At 45.3% G+C, this 19073-nt stretch overlaps 2 protein-coding genes across 3 annotated transcripts in view; one reads left to right on the top strand and one right to left on the bottom strand.

Annotated features, from left to right (window-relative positions):
- Nucleotides 1-7690, top strand: part of SAMHD1 (SAM and HD domain containing deoxynucleoside triphosphate triphosphohydrolase 1) — a gene marked incomplete at its 5' end in the record, with an annotated part of 63051 nt that extends 55361 nt beyond the window's left edge. The window contains 2 exons of the mRNA XM_081097091.1: nucleotides 526-663; nucleotides 4615-7690. Coding sequence (XP_080953217.1) covers nucleotides 526-663; nucleotides 4615-4740 — 264 coding nt within the window. The 3' untranslated portion in view covers nucleotides 4741-7690. The remainder of the gene's footprint in view (nucleotides 1-525; nucleotides 664-4614) is intronic.
- A 268-nt stretch (nucleotides 7691-7958) lies between these two features.
- TLDC2 (TBC/LysM-associated domain containing 2) lies at nucleotides 7959-17137 on the bottom strand (the record flags this gene model as incomplete). 2 transcript variants are annotated; one of them, XM_081097089.1, is made up of 6 exons in its annotated part: nucleotides 7959-8094; nucleotides 9532-9605; nucleotides 13600-13695; nucleotides 13893-14045; nucleotides 14702-14863; nucleotides 17105-17137. In XM_081097089.1, 6 exons carry the CDS (start codon nucleotides 17135-17137, stop codon nucleotides 7959-7961), a joined length of 654 nt encoding a protein of 217 aa, XP_080953215.1. The 2 variants fall into 2 exon arrangements, with proteins under 2 accessions (XP_080953215.1, XP_080953216.1); XM_081097090.1 differs by lacking the exon at nucleotides 13600-13695.
- Nucleotides 17138-19073: the final 1936 nt, after the last annotated feature.

Genomic DNA, 19073 nt, shown 5'->3' with positions numbered 1-19073 from the left:
TAAGGGAGTGTTATATGGTTGAAATCATGTAGGTTAAATGTGCTTATTTGCCTGTCTTCTGTATGAGAGTCTGTAATCTACATACAATTATATAATACAAACCTTTAGTCTCTTATTAATTGCCATAGAGTTGTAGGGCATTTAAAAAATATGTCTTTATTTATTCTTAGAGAGAGAGGAAGGGTGAGAGATAGAGAGAGAAAAACATCAATGAGAGAGGAACATCATCATTGGTCAGCTGCCTCCTGCACGGAGCCCACAATCCGGGCATGTGCCCTGACTGGGAATTGAACCCATGACCTCTCAGTTCCTGGATTGACACTCAACTGCTGAGCCACACTGGCCAGACTGTAGGGCATTTTTTAATGACAACTACCATTAGTTCTTTTCTTTGGATTATAATTAGGGTAATATAGCAAAGCAGTGTGGTGCTTTTAATATAACATCAAGAATGGAACTTAGGAATGGCTGATCTCTCTTCATAGTGTGAATTCAAGGTGACAGTGAAATCTTTTCTTTAAAAAGGCTTCACAGCTTTTGCCAAAACAATTTAAGGAGCAGCTAATTCGAGTATATTGTAAGAAGACGGATAAAAAGAGTGTGCATGCTGCACAACAATATTTTGTTCATTGGTGCGCAAAAAAAGATTTCACCAAACCGCAGGTAGGTGGCTTATTACTCATTACTTTGCACAGTTTTTTAAAATACTATTTTTATTGATTTTAGAGAGGAAGGGAGAGGGAGAGAGGTTAGAAACATCAATGATGAGAATCATTGATCAGCTGCCTCCTACATGCCCTCCACTGGGAATGGAACCCTGACCTCCTGGTTCATAGGTCAACCACTGAGCAACACCAGCTGGGCACAATATTTTATATTTAAGTAAAGACAAAAGGGATCCTTATGTCCCTCTGGAAAGTTCTCATTTAAATTATAGTCATTTTGGTTATGGTTTTGAAAAAAAAAGTTTTCCACTTTAAGCTTTTCTTTTAAAATGTCTGAATCTATGTCAATCTATAGGTTTTCTTCCTATACCAGTTGTGAGTGGGTACTCTGTTTATCATTATTATCTTAATAAATGTTTAAAATGGTGAGCATGTTATTAGTACTTTGTAATGTTCTTACCAGTTGTTTTTTCCAGTCCTTTTAGTGACCCTGGGAGTGAGTCATAGTGTCCTCATCTTTCAGAGGGAGTTACAAACACTGAGTAGTTAACTTGCTTAAGTACACATACAACTGATAATAAGTTTCCTAACTTCTTATTTGAAACCCAGTTCTCTAAAATAAGAGTGTGGAGAGGAAGTAGAACCAAGCTGTGGTTGCCAATCCTGTAGAGAATGTTGTCAAAATTATCTTTCATTGACATACACATAGTAGGTGCCTGGCACAGAGAAAGTGACCAATCTATATTTGTTGACTGAATGAATATAATTAGCAGGCAGGTGGAAAATAGCATTCTACTTCCCAGTCTAGGACTCCCTCTCACAACACCATAGCTGCCTTTTCCCTCGATGCAGTGGATCCTAAAGGAAACAAAAATGACATGGAAGAGTAGCTGAGTACATCAGTTCTTTATCAGGTGCCAGATGGAGTGGTCCAGGTGATTTCTGTCAGGATTCAGAGTTGAGAGAGCAGACAGAAAAGCCTTCTGAAAGAGGAAGGCTTCTACTCATTCCAGAAGGCCAGTTGTGTTTGGGTGAGTTAGCAGAGAAGGGTGCACATATTTGGCAATGAGAGCATCACAAAAGGGCATGAAAGTGGAACAAGCTGAGTATGTCTGAGAGGACCATGAGGAGACCTGCTGACGGGGGTAGAAGAGTTGTGAGAAATTAAGGGGGAAGAGTGAACTAGATTATGGAGCACCTTGTATAATCAGTTAAGAAAGAAGATTTTTTTCTTATGTACAGCCAGGAGGGAATCATGGAGAGTATTCAAGTCTTACTATGCTGCTGTAATTATTATTTACTTCTGTACTGGTCATCTCCAACTAGAGTGAGACCCATGGGAATAAGAAAGGATGTCTCTGTCTTCGGTACTATAGCATCTAAGGAACTAAATCCTATATAATAAAAGCATAGTATGCAAATTGTCCCCTCAACCGGGAGTTTTCTGGGAGTTCAACCAGGGGGCGGGGCCAGCCCAGGGAAGGGAGGAAGGCCCAACCAGTGGTGGCGGAGGCTGTAGCAGGCAGCTGGGGGAAGAGAGGAGGGAGTACCTGGCCGGCAGCCACTAGGGACCCTACCAGGCATGAATTTTGTGCACTGGGCCTCTAGTCATTGAATAAGGAAGAAAACTCTAGTCGCAGATGGATAGGAACTTGAAGAGACAGAAGCAAAGAGGCAAGAGGCTATTAAAGTTCAGCCATTGGGGCAATAACTATCTTAAATCTAGATACATTCACTCATTGAATGAGTACTTTTGCCAGATCCTGTGATAGGTACTAGGGATGGAACAATACCTAAGGCAGACATAGTTCCCACAGATCTCACTGTAGTTGGGGATGACAGGCACACAAATCACAATTACAGGAGTATAATTTAAGCCAGACTTGGTTGGTTGGGAAAGGCTTATTTAAAGAAGGATTTAGGCTCTGGCCGGTATGGCTTAGTTGGTTGGACTATCACCCCGTACACCAGAAGGGAACATACCCAGGTTTTGGGTTCAATCCCCAGTCTGGGCGCATATGGGAGTCAACTGATCAATGTTTCTCATATCAATGTCTCTGTCTCCCTCCCAACCCCACCTCTTTCTATATAAATAAAATAAAATAAAGAAGGATTTAGAAGCTGAGACCTGAAGGATGGATGAGAAGGAGTCAGCTGAATTAAAGGGGGGAGGGGAGATCAGAAGATGCAAAAGAATATGGTGCATTTAGGGGTGGGGTCTAGGACGTTGTGCATAGTCCTTTAAGCCATGAATAATGGGAGCCAATGTAGTGTTTTAAGCAGGAGAATGACATATTCATATTCAGGTTTGCATTTATAAAATTCACTGGAGTTGAAATTAGAATGGGTAGAAATAAGGACATTTGGTAGAAAGAGAGATGGATTTGAAGACAAATAATGTTGACTTTGAGATAGATCTTCCAAATATGAGTATCATGGCAATTAAATGGCTGCTTTTCATAGCTGTATCCAGTGTAATTCAAAATAAGAAATTTAAAATGGGGCCTTTGATACAAATTTTTGGCAGAGCTAAACCAGCAAATGGGATGGTTGAGACAACAGTAGGAAGCTCTAGGGTAGGAGATGGGAGTTGAGGTGCTGGGGTAATCTGCAGAAGCTAGAACCACAGAAGCGTCACAGTTACTGCTGCCTGTGCCAGAGGGTTAGGGAGAGAAATACCCAGGCTTCTCTGCCCTCTTTTCAAATATGGTGTGCGGGTTTTTAATGAACACTGATTTCAGAGAGGAAGGAGAGGAAGGGAGAGAGAGAGAAACCCCAATGATGAGAGAAAATCATTGATTGGCTGCCTCCTACACACCCCTCATCGGGTATCGAGCCCACAACCCGGGCCTGTGCCTGGACTGGGAATAGAACTGTGACCTCCTGGTTCATGGGTTGATGCTCAACCACTGAGCCATGCTGGCCGGGCTCTGCCCTCTTTTGCAATCTTCCACCAGTGCCTCCCATGGGCCAAACCTAACTGGAAGCCAATAGGTTGGGAGCTGGGAAATGGGAGTTTACAAGAGCAGCCCCATAATACAGAGTGAAGCAGAGGGAAGGTGATGAGTGGATCTGAGAGCAAACAGGCGAATGAGCACAGCATTCTACCACAGACATCACTTTCCTGGTGCACGAAAGTCTGTCAAAGGTCCTGCGCTCTTATATAACCTAAAAGAATCTATTCATAAATTCAAGAATGGTTTATTTAGGATAGAGTCAGGTATTAAAACATCTTGCTTCTTATACTGTTCCTCATTTTGGCCAGTCTATGCTGATGAGTCTAGGTTATAGCTCTGCAGAGAAAAGTTCAAGTTCTGTAGGTACATACCTGTTCTTCCCGGTTTTTTGTTAGTTTGTTTGTTTTTGTTGTTTTTGCCATCTTGTAGACCAGGGCCATGTATTGCAGAGGGAACTGGACAAAGGTCCTGACCGGGTAGCTCATACGCAAGGTTGCAGGCTTTATCCCCGGTCAGGACACACACAAGAAGCAGCCAATGGATGCATAAATAAATGGAAGAACAAAACAATATTTCTCTCTCGTTCTTTCTCTTTCTGCTCTCTAAAATCAATACATAAAATGTTAAAAAAGAGGGCGGGGGGACTAGGCAAGGGAGGAGCAGGGGTCCAGTGAAGTCTCTCTTTCTCCTGGGAAAACAGGACAGTATGTATTCTGTGAAGGTGTATGAAGGGAGCGGGTTAAAGAACTGGGCAGTGTGCTGCTTCTGACCATCTTTGAAAAGAATAGGTCTGGTGGCTTTTGCTAAGCAAAGCTCTTATCTGCTTAGGACTTTGGTGTTTCTAATTTGACCCAAATGCAGGGTGTATTTGTAATTTGGGGTTTCTCAAGAATAAGTAGGTCTGGACATGATCAGTCTGCATGTACCCGAGACTTTCACTGAAATTATGAAAACTGGCTTTTCTCAGTTCCTGGTATTTTTCTCTTTGACAGGATGGCGATGTTATAGCCCCACTTATAACACCTCTAAAAAAGGAATGGAATTGCCCAAATTCAGCTGGGAGTTCAGCTTCTACCCACGCAAGGAGAACCCTGGACTTTGCGGATGCCTCTGGATGAATGTCTGCAATCATTTGTTTACAAAAGTCCCTCATCCCAACACAATTAAGTAATTGAGGGAATTTGATCAGAGTGCGCCTATGCTGAACAAGTAACTTTATTTTATATTTTGAATGTATACCTATGCTGAAGCTAAACAATTTTTATTCAAAGAAACTACAAGGTAATAGGCAAATCTTGCTATGTATGCTATAAAAAAACCTTACCTATTTTTAGTATTAATTAAAGCCTTTCTCTTTTAGTAGTCTATTTTCTTAGAAAACTTCTGTGACATATGATTGTTTTTTAAAAAAAGAAAATTGGACGTGATACAAGGGTACACGTTGGAATTTGAAGTTGCGATTGTCATGAACAGCAAAGGTTAAAACCAACCGAAATCCTAGCCTCTGAGGAAATGTCACCTTGAGGACATCTCCCCTTAAGTGATCTAAACATTAGAGAAAGACACCTTCCCCCACCCTTTTAGCCAAGTTGGGGTAAGCAGTAAGAGATGAGAACCAGGAGTGGGCTCCAACTCTTCGGTGAGAAGCCTGATTAAATTATTGAAAAAATCAGAGGACTCTGGCCTCTGAAGTGAGCCATAAAATACCTTTTAGGAGACCCTACCCTCAGTGGCAGAGGGATCCCCCAAACCAGGCTGTCCTCTGGGTCAGTTGTGCCTCCAGACCCAGGCAGTTTCTTTCTCTCCTAAATACTCACTGCCCGAGTCTTGGCTATACCACTGCCCAGCCGGGAAAAGGAGCTCCCCTCCGACTTGCTCCTGCATCTCGGGAGCTGAGCAGAGGCCATCACAGGAACCCTCCTCAGGGCTGCTCAGAGCTGGACTTGGTTGGTGCTGGTTCAGTGCATTTTATGGTTTCAGAGCAAAGACGAAACTGCCTGTGCTGAGCTGAGTGATTACCCAGGGAATTCCAGGTTCCCCTTTGTAAATTGATTCCGTTACCTTTAGCTGTGGAGTGGACGCCACTGTGGTTGAGCAGTGCTCCTGTGCTGAGCAACGTGCCCCATCCCCCCCACACACACACACACATGTCCAGCTCTACAGAAATTCACCAAGAGCAAAGTCTGGAGTTAGAGCCAAAGCCAGTGGTGGCCAGAGGATCCTGAAGATGCAAGGTAGTGAGGAATGGGAGTCATTTTTTTGTGAGCCCTTCACCTCTTATGGGAGCCAGCCCTGGCTGTGGCAGGAGTGAGTGGAGGAAGGGAGGAATTCGAACACAGGCCAGCAGATTATCCCAATGCTTAGGAGTGATGCCACCTCCCACTATATAACCAGGTTCTGTTGACACTAGAGTGAAAAATATTCAGAATGTCTGCCGTTCTACATAGTCTCACTCCCCCTCCTCCACCCCGATATAGATAATCAAGAGTTGACCCTAATTAATAGGAGAATAATTAAAATCCTTTTCTCACTTCCACTGTGATGCCATGTGGGTGGGGATGTGTTCACATGGGGGCTCGAGAAGCACAGGTGAAGTCAGCCATGGTACAGGGCCATACCTGTATTGGCCATGGTGCCTCTACAACATCCAGTGAGGAGAACTCTGGGCTTCAGACTTCGTGTACCCAGACCCACAGTTAAGAATGTAGTTTTTCTGCTAAGATTGTTTTATTTTTGCAACTCCTACCTTTAAATCATTGTGGTTTACTTTGGAATTTTGTAGTCCCAATACTGTATCATTGTCCTGATAAATAACTTAAATCTATTGCATATAAGGCAACTGCACTTTATGCTTTTTACAATTATTTTAATGATGAGAACCATGTGTCATTTACAAGGTTAGATTTATTTTAAGAAACATCATCACTGTTTGTATAAAAATGGAGACTTTAACAGCTTATTCTTTGGAGTTACTGAATCTTATCACCTTGAGACTGTAAACAGAACTGCAAGTTAAAATGACTGGTTACTTAATTTGGGTAAATATTTAATACCTGCAATAAAGCTTCATAATGTATCTCCATCTTAAAACCAAAGATGTCTTCCTTAATGACTCTCACACTGTGCCCAGTTTTGACCTTTTTGTGCCAAGGAAACAGGCCTAGGAATTTATCCACATAGTTTTTAGTACCTCAATGCTATGTTGGGTCTGTGAGAGAGGGGATGATATTTAACAGGATGTGTGTTATTTAACTTTTCTTAATCAATTATGGTGAACAATAGCATAATAAAGAATATTTTCCTCTGGTAGAAGGTGGATACAAGTATGGTAAGGGATATGGATTTTTCTTAGTTTTCTGAACTCCTGTTGTGCCTGAAAACATATCCTCCCTCTGTTTTAAACTCCCCAAGGTTCCCCTCTACAGAGTTTTAGTTTCTTTATTAAATATGCATACTGTTCATTTGTCGCTTTCATATCTTCCTCATGAAATTAGATTTGCAAGTACCCGGCACACAGCCCTCATTGTTCTAGAAAAAGAATGATACTACTAGAGTCTTTATTAGTTTCACTAAGCCCAGGTGTCTGTGGTTTGACAATAGTCTTTAAGTTAAAATAATTTCCAAAATATATAGAGTAGAATCCCATTTTTGTAAGATATACATATATATCTCCATGAAAAATTATCTGGAAGGATATACAGTGGGGCCTTGACTTACGAGTTTAATTCGTTCCGTGACAGAGCTCATAAATTACTCGTATGTCAGATCAAAAAGTGAACGAGTGAGACACGTGATGCTGGACTGATGTTGTGGCGTTCACTGTGACGTTCGCTGCGCCAACTAGCGGTGGGGTATCTGAAGCTGGCTCGTAACCCGAATTTTAGCTCGCAACTCAAAGCAAAAAATTGTCTGAGAGACGGCTCGTATCTCGAAAAACTTGTTAGTCGGGACACTTGTAAGTCAAGGCCCCACTGTACATGAAAATGGTAGTGTTTTGGGGGGTGGTTAAATTTGAGGCAATTTAAGTTTTTAATGTCTTCTGTTTTTTTTCTACAATAAACATGTATTCATTGCATAATTTTTTAGAAGATAATTTTCATGAGGGACTTTGCCCTGCTCAGGTGAGGTGTAACTGGCTTTCACTCCTTCTGTTTCGGCCCCGTGCCTGTCTTGGGTCCCCAGGACACCAGGAGGCTGGCTCACAGCCACAGTCGGCACTAGGACACTTCACCATTGTGTTTTGGACAGAATGGCCTGCCCCGTGTAAGGGCCTGGATGGCATCCATGAGCCGGTCGGAGCACCTGCTACCTCAGAAAGCTGCCCACTGTGAGGCCATCAGCTCAGAACCCAAGCCTCCAGCTCCTTGATGCAGAACTGCTCCTGCCGGGCCAGCACCTCATTGTTGAAGGTCGCACAGGGGTGGCTTCCTCCGTGATACAAGTCTCCATCCAACCACAGCCCAAACTGGCCACTAAAGAGAAGAGGAAAGTCTTGGCATGGCTCTCTCCTGGGTGTTGAGACCTTTCAGACCCACACCATGACGGCTTATATTTCAAAGTCCCTTAAACCGATTTATCCTGAATTGTTGGGAGACTCCACACATTATTCCCCACAGGTTTTAGAGTTTTGTTTTTTTTTTTACAGTTCAGTGGTTTTAATAAATATATACAGTGGTGCAACGCTCACCACAGTTTTAGAACATTTGGAATGTATTTAAGATGGCAAGGTTTGTTTTCTGGTTTTGCTTTTTGTTGCTGTTGGTAATCCTCACCCAAGGATATTTTTTCCATTGATTTTTAGAGAGAGTAGAAAGGAGAGGGCGAGATATAGAGAGATAAACATTGACGTGAGAAAGACATTCATTGTTTGCCTTTTGCCTCCTGCACATGCCCTGGAGTGTGGAGAATCGAGCCTGCCCTTGACCTGAATCACACTCAGGACCCCCGTGGGTCGACGCTCCAACCACTGAGCTAAACCAGCTAGGGCAAGATAGCAAGGTTTAACCAAAGGAGTGAATCTCAGAGGTGTGGACTCTGAGCCCAAAACACTTCAAAGAGCATCCACGTTAACTCCTTCACCTGACAGCCAACCTAGGCTGGAGCTGGGAAGTGAGTTACTGCAAGTCAGAAAAAGCTGGTGGGTTCTGTGTCCAGCTGCCTCTGAAGGCTGTTCAGGCAGCTGGGAGAGCAGCTGCCTGGTCCTGATCAGTGTTGTCATCTTTGTCCTCAGGATAGGATTAATTCTGCCTCAATTTGCAGGTCATACCAGGGGCAAGACTAACCTTTTCTTCCTAACCCACTCCACTTCCCACCCCCAACACACACATATACACACCCTTAGGCAGGGTTCCTGGGCAGACTCCAGTGAGTTACATTCCCTAGGATCACGGTGCTGACAGGTAAATTTGAGGCTAGCCTCATCCAACCACGTGGAATGCTCTTTCCAAAGTGACATAAATTCGGACTAAGCAGTCACCCACTGCAAACACTCAGAGGGAGCGTCCATGCCATCCTTTTTCTTCAATGTTGTCTTAGAGCAGTGGTTCTCAGCCTTCCTAATGCCACGACCCTTTAATACCGTTCCTCATGTTGTGGTGACCCCCAATTTCATTGTTACAAATTGAACATAAAGCATAGTGACTAATCACAAAAACAATATGTAATTATATATGTGTTATCTGATGGTCTTAGGCGACCCCTGTGAAAGGGTCGTTCAACCCCCAAAGGGATCGCGACCCACAGGTTGAGAACCGCTGTCTTAGAGGGAAGCTGAGGGGCTGCTGAAGGGAGAGGCCTGAAAGTGAACCACCAGCCTCCTCATTTTATGAGACAACCTAGCTCAGCCTTTCTGGATAGAAGGGACCAGAACACAGACCACCCTGAGGCTCAGGGAGGACTGAGACACCCACCTGCCACTGCCCATCATCAGTGAATCCAAGTCTCCTTTCACAAAGAAAGAGTTGCTTCCTGTCCACTTAAAGACCTGGCAGGACAGGAAAAGGTTCGTTACTGCCCTGCAGTTCAACTCCACACCACTGGGTGGCAGTATTGTAAAGGGAATGGGACATCCAGGCCCCAACTAAGCCCAGGAAGTATTCTAGGCTCCTGGCTCTTGAAATTTTTTGCCATTCTCTCTGGAGTTCACCTCCTCTTGCCCTCCAGTCTGAATCTCACAGCCCCTCTGTTCTAGTAATAGAACAGAACCTCTGAGGCTTACTGCTTCCAAAGCTGGAGAGAGGAGGGGAAAAGCCCACAGGAGGTAGGGTCAGGAGTCGGGCCCTAATTCTACCATTAACTAACTGTCCCCTCATCTCTCACTGGAGGTAGCACCAAGCCCGCCCACCCCCCAGTGCTGCCTCACACCAGCTCCTCAGCAAGTCTTGCAGGCCCACCCCAGACACCCCCTGACTACCACCATTTCTGTCCTATCCATCTCTACTCATTCTTGCCCACACATCCACGCCAAGCCACTCCTTGCTGGATCACAGCTTCCACTGTCTCCTGCCCACAGCCCATCTCTACACTGCACTCTGAGTGACCGACTCAGAATCGAATCAGATATTATCATTCCTCTGCCTAAAGCCCTCCAATGGCTTCCCAGTGCAATGGAAACAAAAACCAACCCCTCACTGTAGCTGGAAGCCAAGCCGGCTCGGACCCCTGATTTTCTCTCTGACCTTTTCCCTTCCTTTCTGACTGCATTTCAGCTACACTGGCCTTTCTGTCTCTGGGACACCCAAAGCTATTCCTGCTTCAGGACCTTCATGCCTTCTGGTCCCTATGCCCAGATGGTCTTCCTGCAGATCCTCAAATGGCTCACTTCTCATCCTTCATCTCAAATGTCATCCCAGAAACATTTCCTGGACCACCCTATCTAAAGTAGCCCTTCCTCCCAGACCCTTTTTCCTTTCTCATTGAGGTGCCCTGTTCATGTGTCATTGCTTGCCCCCCAACATATAAGCTCTGTGAGAGCTGTCTTGATTCCTGGCAGTATTCCTAAGACATGGTATAGATGTGTTTTCTAGTTTTTTGTTTGTTTTTATTGATTTTTTTTTGAGAGAGAGAAACATTGATTTGTTGTTCTACTTATTTATGCATTCATTGGTTGCATCTTGTATGTGCCCTGAATGGAGATTGAAACTGCAACCTTGGCGTATCAGGACAATGCTCTAACCAACTGAGCTACCCAGCCACGGCAGTATAGATGTTTGTTGAACAAATAAATTACTCAAGAGTTAATTCAGTTAATACAAAGATTTTAAAAGGGCTGCAAAAGCATAGTATATTATTGCCTATAATTAGTTGTAAAAAAAAAAATGCGATGAACAACCAAAGGGTTTTTAGCAAAAATAAATAAATAAATAAATAAACTAATAAAAGATAAGCCTGGTCTTAGAAGAGATGAGATAATATTAACAAGTGACCACGAGAAGACAGAACCATTCTAGTTCTCTTCTACTTTCATCAAGGAACATGGCCTTTGAACTTGAAGGAGTAAGGTAAACATTGCTACAGAAGAAATTAAAACCATCTTCATGATGCTGCTTGGAGTAGTGATCAAGGAACTGCTGGGAATTCATGAAGAACATAAGTCCCAAAAGATCAAAGACAGGCACAAATTAACCAGTTTTTGAAAAGTAAGACTTCATAACGATAGGCTAGGAAGACAGATAGCAAGCCCCTGAGAAAATTACTCATTTGTTTTTTTAGCATTTAGCAGCAGGTACTGTTTCAGGTAATGGGTAGAATGGTGACCATAACAGACAAAAATGCCTACCTCATGGGACTTCCATTCTAGTTGGAGGAGGCAAATCCATAAGTAAAATAAATAGTGTGGTAGGCGGTGACAAATGCTAAGTAGAAAAAGGTAGAAAAGGGCTAACAGGTTTCCCGGGGGTGGAGTATTATAAATTTAAATCAGGTGACCAGGGAAGGCCTCTCTGAGATGGTGACATTTGAGAACTGAAGGAGGTGAGAACTAAGCCTTGTGGAGACCCAATGGAGGGCGCTATAGGCAGAACATCATGTGCAAAGGCCCTGAGGTAATAGCAGGCCAGCGTGTTTAATGACCAGCTCAGAGGTCAGTGTGGCTAGAACATAATGAGGTAAAGGAAAAGTAGCAAGAAACAACAACAACCTAGCTGGTGTGGCTCAGTGGTTGAGTGTCAATCCATGAACCAAAGGTCACTGGTTTGATTCCCAGTCAGGGCACATACCCAAGTGCGGGCTCAATCCCCAGTAGGGGGTATGCAGGAGGCAGCCAATCGGTGATGTTTCTCTCTCATTGATGTTTCTATCTTCCTTTCTCTCTCTCTAAAAATCAATAAAAACATTTAAAAAGAAAGAACAGTGAGAGGTCAGAAGATGTAGGGACTTGTAAGTTATTTTAAAGACTTTGGCTTTTCTCGGAGTGAGAAAGGAAGCCATTGGCAGCGTGGAGTCCGTGACATGCTCTGACATAGCTTTTAACGGGATCATTTCATCTACTGTGATGATTGAAGGTAGAAGCAGTAGGAGGCTAGAGCAAGAACACAGGCAAATAATGATGGTGGCTTGAACCATGATGACTGCAAAGGGCATGGTGAAAAGTGGTGGATTCTGGATATAGATAGAAAGAGAAGGCAGGACAGTCAAATTTCGTTGACAGCTCAGACGTGAGGTGTAGAAAAGATGTTAAGAAGGACTCCAAAATTTTTGGTCTCGGCAGCGGGAAAGATAGAGGTGCCAATTAACTTTGTTGGGGAAGATGGCAGAAGGTGCTGTTTTATGGGGGAAAGTCAGCTTTGGACATGTGAGATCTGAAATGCCATGTTTGAGATTTGTGGAGCCACTGGATAGTGTTTGGATGTATGTGAGTTTGGAGTCCAGGGGAAGAGGCCATGGACGGCACAGAAAACTGTAAGAATGGATAGGACCTTGAGGAAAAAGGATAATCAGAGAAGAGCAGAGAACCCAAAACTGAGCTCTAGGACCTGTGACATTAAAAGGCTGGGGAAGATGAGGAGGAACAAAGAATTCTGCCAAGGAGTTGTCAGTTCAGTAAGAGGAAAATTCTAGAATTCTAGTATGTGAACCCCGGAAGGCAGGCGGCGATGACTAGTCTCCAGTGTGGCTTCACTATGGACAACTGACCCCTTTCCTCTTTTCTGATGAGATTACCAGGCAATGCAATAGATAAGGTGCATTCGCCTATCGCAAGGCAGTCCCTGGCTGCTCGTGACCTCCTCATACGACCAGATGTTTGTGCTGCTGGATGAGTCTGTAGGTGTCTTGGTCTGTGCACTGGAGAGGAGGTACCTAATCGCAAACCAAAGTATCCAGCACTATTTCTCCCTCCATCTTGTATTTCCACTCCCTTCAACTTCCTTTCCCTCTCTCCTCGGTTAAAACAGCTTGGCCAAACCCCTCATGGATGAACCCTCCCTCCACTCTGCACGCTCTCCTTTGCCTGAACCTGAAGAGCTGAATGTTGCTGGAGGGAAGCACATGCCAAAGTACCTGGCTTGCTTTAAAATTCAGTCTCAACCCTCACATCAGCATTGCCTGGCTGTCCTTCCGTGTCTCTAGTTTTCTCTCACGGGCTTCCCTTTCCACTCTCGTGATCACTAGTTGATACTTTCTCTCCCCTCAACCTTCACACCACCTCCTCCATCCTTGCTCGCAGCGCCCCCAGATCTACCTGCACTTCGACTAAACTTGTCTTTCCAGCCTGTATCTGGAGCAACAAACCTCTTCCTCTCAGAGCCAGTAAGTGGTTGCCAAGGACCTACTGAGTATTTAAACAAACACACACAACGATGGGCAGGCCAAGGGGGGTGTTCTGCCTGCCACTGCCCTCCTGCCTTCCCTCTGTGGGAAGATTGGAGGACACCAGGCACCCCAGCACAGGGGATGGAGCTGGGGGCCACTGGGACCCTGGGATCTTTGTCCTGCCATAGACCCCCTCCCATCCCCTCCCACAAGGGTGGGAGCATCACCTTCAGCTGTGGGGAGAAGGAGAAGAGGAATGTCTCGCCAGTACCATAGAAGCCTTTGCTGAGTCGAAAAGCTGAGGAGGAGAAGGCCCCAAATATCTGGAAAGAAGAAGAACTTGCATTTTGCAGCTGGAAGGAAATAGATGATCCTCTGGAAACCCAATTTCCAAGCTTGGTGATATAGGCTCATCTTAGAGGGGCAGTTGGGGAGCCTGGGGCAGTGCTGGAGGGTGGGAGAGGCCCCCAAGGGCCCATCTACACACATCCTTTCCTTAACACTCCCCAGCCCGGCTCACCTGCCCATCCTGGTCCTTCAGCACCAGCAGCACGGGCCCACTGTGGCCCTCCATCTGCCTGTACAGGCTCTGCAGACTGAAGCCGTCCCTTGCCGTGCAGAAGGCCAGACTCCAAGAATATCCAGTGACTCTCGGGGGGAGGTGGAGGCTGAGCTGGGGACAGGTCCAGAGGTGAGTGGGGGGTGGGGGGGGAATCCTCATCCTCCCAGCCTCCTTTTACTATCCCCAGGGGTGGTCCCACTCACACAAACAAGGTACTTTATAGTTTACAGAGTGGTTTCCTGTTTCCAGGGGACTTTCACACCTGTTAGGAGTAGCCCTCAGAGAGGGACTATTTTACAGATGAAGCTAGGGGAGGTGGTCAGCTTGTCTAAAGCCCACACGGGCAGCAAGTGGCAGAGTCAGGATTTGAACCCAGGTCAGGTCTCTCTCTCCTTGGTCACCCTGGCCTCTAGTGGCTGGAGAATAGATGAGGTGCTGAATCCCTTCTCCTAATCCCCCTCCCCTCATCCTCTCATTCCTACCCCAAGTTTGGCTTCAGTTCCCAAGGGATGGTTCTACTTAAACATTAGCTTATTTCAAATATCCTTCACTTCCTGGCCCAGTGAAGACGGTGACTGGTATTACTGGATTGTTTGACAAGTGGGAAAGGAAAGCCCAGAGGAGAAATGATTTGCCAGGGTGACACAGTGAGCAGGGTTCAGAGCAGGAGTGATCCCAGGTGTCCTTGGACCTGGCTGGGAGTAGGACAGGCAGGTAGGACTCTCGGTCTCAGGGCTGAAATCCTTGCAACATAAACCAGGCCGAACCTGCCTAATCTCTGAGGCTCCCAGAACCTGGCTGGCTTCTGCCAACTGGGGCTCCACGGGATCTTCAGGAGCTGGGGCTGGAGCTGGGGCTGCCTCCTCCTCCTCTTCCTCTTCCCCCTCCTCACCCTCCTCTCCAGACAGAGTGTCCTCCACCTGGCTGGGCTGTGAAGACACAAAGAGGCCTGGTGAGTCAAGGGACAGAAGGTACCAGCTCCCACATCTCCCAGGCCTGAGAGCCTCAGCCACCCCTGCCCAGGCCCCTGCCAGCCCAGCCAGAGGAGGCTGGGAAGTGTCCATCACAGACAAGACTCAGTCCCACCAGCCAGCTTCCTCCCTGGTACCTGCTAGCTAAAGTTTGGAATCACACACGCCCATCAGATGTGGCCCTGGGCCCTGTGGTTTGTCTGCCTGTGTGCTCTGGAGCCAGGGTGGGTGCCAGGGATCCAGTTCTCAGCTCGGGGGCAGGAGAGAAGGGCAGGTGACAGCCCAGCCCTGGGTGCTGTGTGAAATTGTACATGAAATCATCTATAATAATAAAAGTATAATATGCTAATTAGACCAGACGTCCTTCCAGATGTCCTTCCGGATGACCTTTTGGACAAAGCCAGGGCTGCAAGGGAAGCCCGGGTCCCAGTGCCAGAGGGAAGCAGGTGCCAGCAGCCGGGGGAAGGAAGGCCTACTCTTGGCATGAAATTTTGTTCATCGGGCTTCTAGTGATCATAATAATATTAACTAGAGTGGCTGACATTGATGAGCACACACTTGTCCAGGCCCTTGTGAAGTGCTAGCTGTGCACGATCTCTCTGAATTTCCCCAAGAATCCTAAGATGTGCTGCTTATTCCATTTTACAACGGAAGACAATGAGACCCCCGTCAGCCAGTGAAACAATCATGTCATAGGTGAGGCGTGTGCAGTTTTGTGTAAAATGTGCAATTGTCCATGTGAATGTGTGTGTTCCCTTAAAATAGAGTTGTGCAGGCAAATCAGTGTGAGGAGGTGTTGAGTGTAACTTTGTGTTTACCTGCCAATGTATTTGTGAGTGTGAGTTGGGATTGTATAAATACAGGGTGTCCCCCAAAAATGTATACACACTTCAAATGATTATAAAGTCGGTGTTTATTAACATACAGTTCATTTTCAAAATTCAAAAGAATCTACAGAAATGAATTTTTTTTGTCAACGCCTGTTTTCAAACTGATGACTGTTCTGGTCCAGGCACTGCTGGTAACTCGAAGTAATGGAATTGCAAACATCAAGAATCATTTCGGCCCGGCAGGCATGGCTCAGTGGTTGAGCATCAACCTATGAACCAGGAGGTCATGGTTCGATTCCCAGTCAGGGCACATGCCAGGGTTGCAGGCTCGCTCCCCAGTGAGGGGTGCACAGGAGGCAGCCAATCAATGATTCTCTCTCATCATTGATGTTTCTGTCTCTCTACCTCCCCCTTCCTCACTCTGAAATCAATAAAAACATATTTTCAAAAAAGAAGAAAAGGGTTAATATGCTTGAAAACATTTTTTAAAAGAGTCATTTTGTTTAGTATTTGTGTACCCTCAATTTGTGGATTGTTGTTGGTTTTGAACCATAAACTTTATCTTTTATGGATCCCCATTAAAAACAAGTCTAGTGGCATTTTAGGATAAATTTTCTTTGTTCAAAGCTTAGTCTGGCTTCACCCATTATTTAAAAACAGATAAACCTGGAAAGGAGTGAAAATTCAGTGAATTATCAGCTGTTAAAGTGTGCATACATTTTGGGGGGATACCCTATATATATGTGAGTCAGGGGGCATGTATGTTTTTTTTTTAAATATATTTTATTGATTTTTTACAGAGAGGAAGGGAGAGAGATAGAGAGTCAGAAACATCGATGAGAGAGAAACATCGATCAGCTGCCTCCTGCACATCCCCCACTGGAGATGTGCCCGCAACCCAGGTACATGCTCTTGACCTGAATCGAACCTGGGACCTTTCAGTCCGCAGGCCGACGCTCTATCCACTGAGCCAAACCGGTTTTGGCAGTATGTTATTACATTCATTCATTCACTCACTCGAGCTTCCACTCTGTTTCAGACACTGCTTTCCTATTCTCCAGGTTCAGGCCTAAGGAGGGGGTCCTAGCTGTGTGGGGCTTCTGGACAGAGCTCCATCTGGCACCCACTCGAGGGAGGAAGAAACAGAACAGCAGTCTATGCTCCTTGGGGGTCTCAGGACCATGGGTCTGGGAGCAAAGGCCCTGGGTTCCTGAGTTCCTGCTCTGAACTCCAGGCCAGCTGGAGAGGGACTTGGAAGAGGAACAAATTGCCTGCCTGCTTCATCCCTAGCTCAGGCCCCACCCTGCCCGAGAGCTTACCTTCCCCCACCTTTCCTGACCTAACACCCAGCCCAAGCTGGACCCCTTACCAGAGGAGTGTAACGCCAGCGGAGTCCTTTCATTCTGTCTGAATCCAGCGGCCAGCAGTGAGCGAGCGAGGCCTCAGTCCTGCCGGGAGGAAGCGCCCCTGGGTGAGGCTGACAGATGAGAGGTAGAAGTCTGGGGCACACCTGGCTTGCTCTATGCTCACCCAGCTGCCCTTTGCTCACTCTCGCTTGTCACTCCCAGCCTGAGTTGTCACTGGGTGTGTCTGTGAGGTCAGCGACACTCGACATTCACGGCCTCACTTGCGTGTTAGTTATGAACACACGTTAGCCACAAACAGTAAATTCTAGGAGTGATTCCCTTCTGCCTCCTTGCCCTTCTAGCAGTCTGGCCTAGGAACTTTAGACAAGTCCCTTGCACCCCTGGCCCTCACTTTCCCCACATATAACATGTTGGACCAGATCATCTCAGTGACCCTCGCAATACGGACAGCCTGAGATACAGTTTCCTCTTCAAGCCAACGAGTGCAGTATAACAGAGAAGGGCTGCCCAAGGCCAAAAATAGGATTTAAAAAAACAGAAGCAGCCCGGCTGGTGTGGCTCAGTGGTTGAGCATCAACCCATGAGCCAGGAGGCCAGGAGGCAGCACATGCCCTGGTGGTGGGCTCCGTCCCAAGTAGGGGCGTGCAGGAGGCAGCCAATCACTGTTTCTTTCTCATGTTTCGATCTCTCTATTCCTCTCCCTTCCTTTCTTTCTAAAAATAAAAAAGATCAATAAAACCATAGTTTTCAAAAAAAAAACAACACACCTTAATTTTTCTAATTAAAAAAGTAGTACACGTGTATTTTTGTAGAAAATTTGAGGAATCTAGACATGAATAAAGAAAAATATAAAAATATTCACACTTCCATCTCTCAGAGATAAACTCTCAACCCTTAGGGGTATTTTTTCTGGTTTTTAATATTTGTTTCATAAAGCTATGTATATACCTATTTATAAATAGATCATACCCAGGCATAATTTTATAAAGTGCTTTTTCCACGTAACAAATGAGAATTTCCCAAGAACATTCAGTACCCTTTGAACATGTGCTGCTGCTTATTATTTCACCATAGGATGTACATAATTTTTTCCTCAAATTTGTTTGCTTCTAATTTTCTGTGATTAAAAGGAAAACTATAATGAACTTCCTTATTCATAAATCTGATTATGTCCTTTATGATAAATTTCCAAAGTTGAATGCTGGATCAAAAGGTATTAGATACATAGTTCTTGACAAATGTTTCCAAAAAGGTTTCCTGATGTTTAAAGTTGACCCATGTCCAGGTACCTTTAGGGAATCTCAAGGCAATATCTTACACACTCAAACTAGGATAAGGAAACTGCCCCTCAGAAAGTGGAAGGGACTTACCACAGCCACATGATAGCATAATATGGACGTTAAGAGCACAGGCTTTGGAGGCAGAGAGTTCAAATCCTGGTTTTGCTTCTTACTTGCTATGTGCCTGTGGGCAAGTAACTTAACATCTCTGTGCTTCTGTCTCCTCATCTGTAAAATATCTACCTCATAGGGCTGTTGTAAGAGTCAATGAAGGCCCTAACCGGTTTGGCTCAGTGGATAGAGCATCAGCCTGCCGACTGAAGGGTCCCAGGTTCGATTCCGGTCAAGGGCATGTACCTTGGCTGCGGGCACATCCCCATTAGGAGGAGGCAGCCGATCGATGTTTCTCTCTCATTGATGTTTCTAACTCTCTATCCCTCTCCCTCCTTTCTGTAAAAAATCAATAAAATTTATTTAAAAAAAAAAAAGAGTCAATGAAGGTAAATACCTCGAGAACTGGGATGCAAAGCCAGGCCTCCATCCTCTGGCTTCAACTTCGTGAGTTAACCCACAGTGCCCGGTGTTTGGTGAGCATAGGATAAATGATAGTGCTTCTGCTACCTTGCCCACCCCCCCCCCCACACACACACACACACTGCTTCTTTGAGAGATCCAGGGCTCAAATTCCTGA

This window comes from Myotis nattereri (assembly GCF_964212035.1).
Source record: "Myotis nattereri genome assembly, chromosome: 8".
Lineage (NCBI taxonomy): Eukaryota > Metazoa > Chordata > Mammalia > Chiroptera > Vespertilionidae > Myotis > Myotis nattereri.
This window is presented reverse-complemented; position numbering and strand designations above follow the sequence as displayed.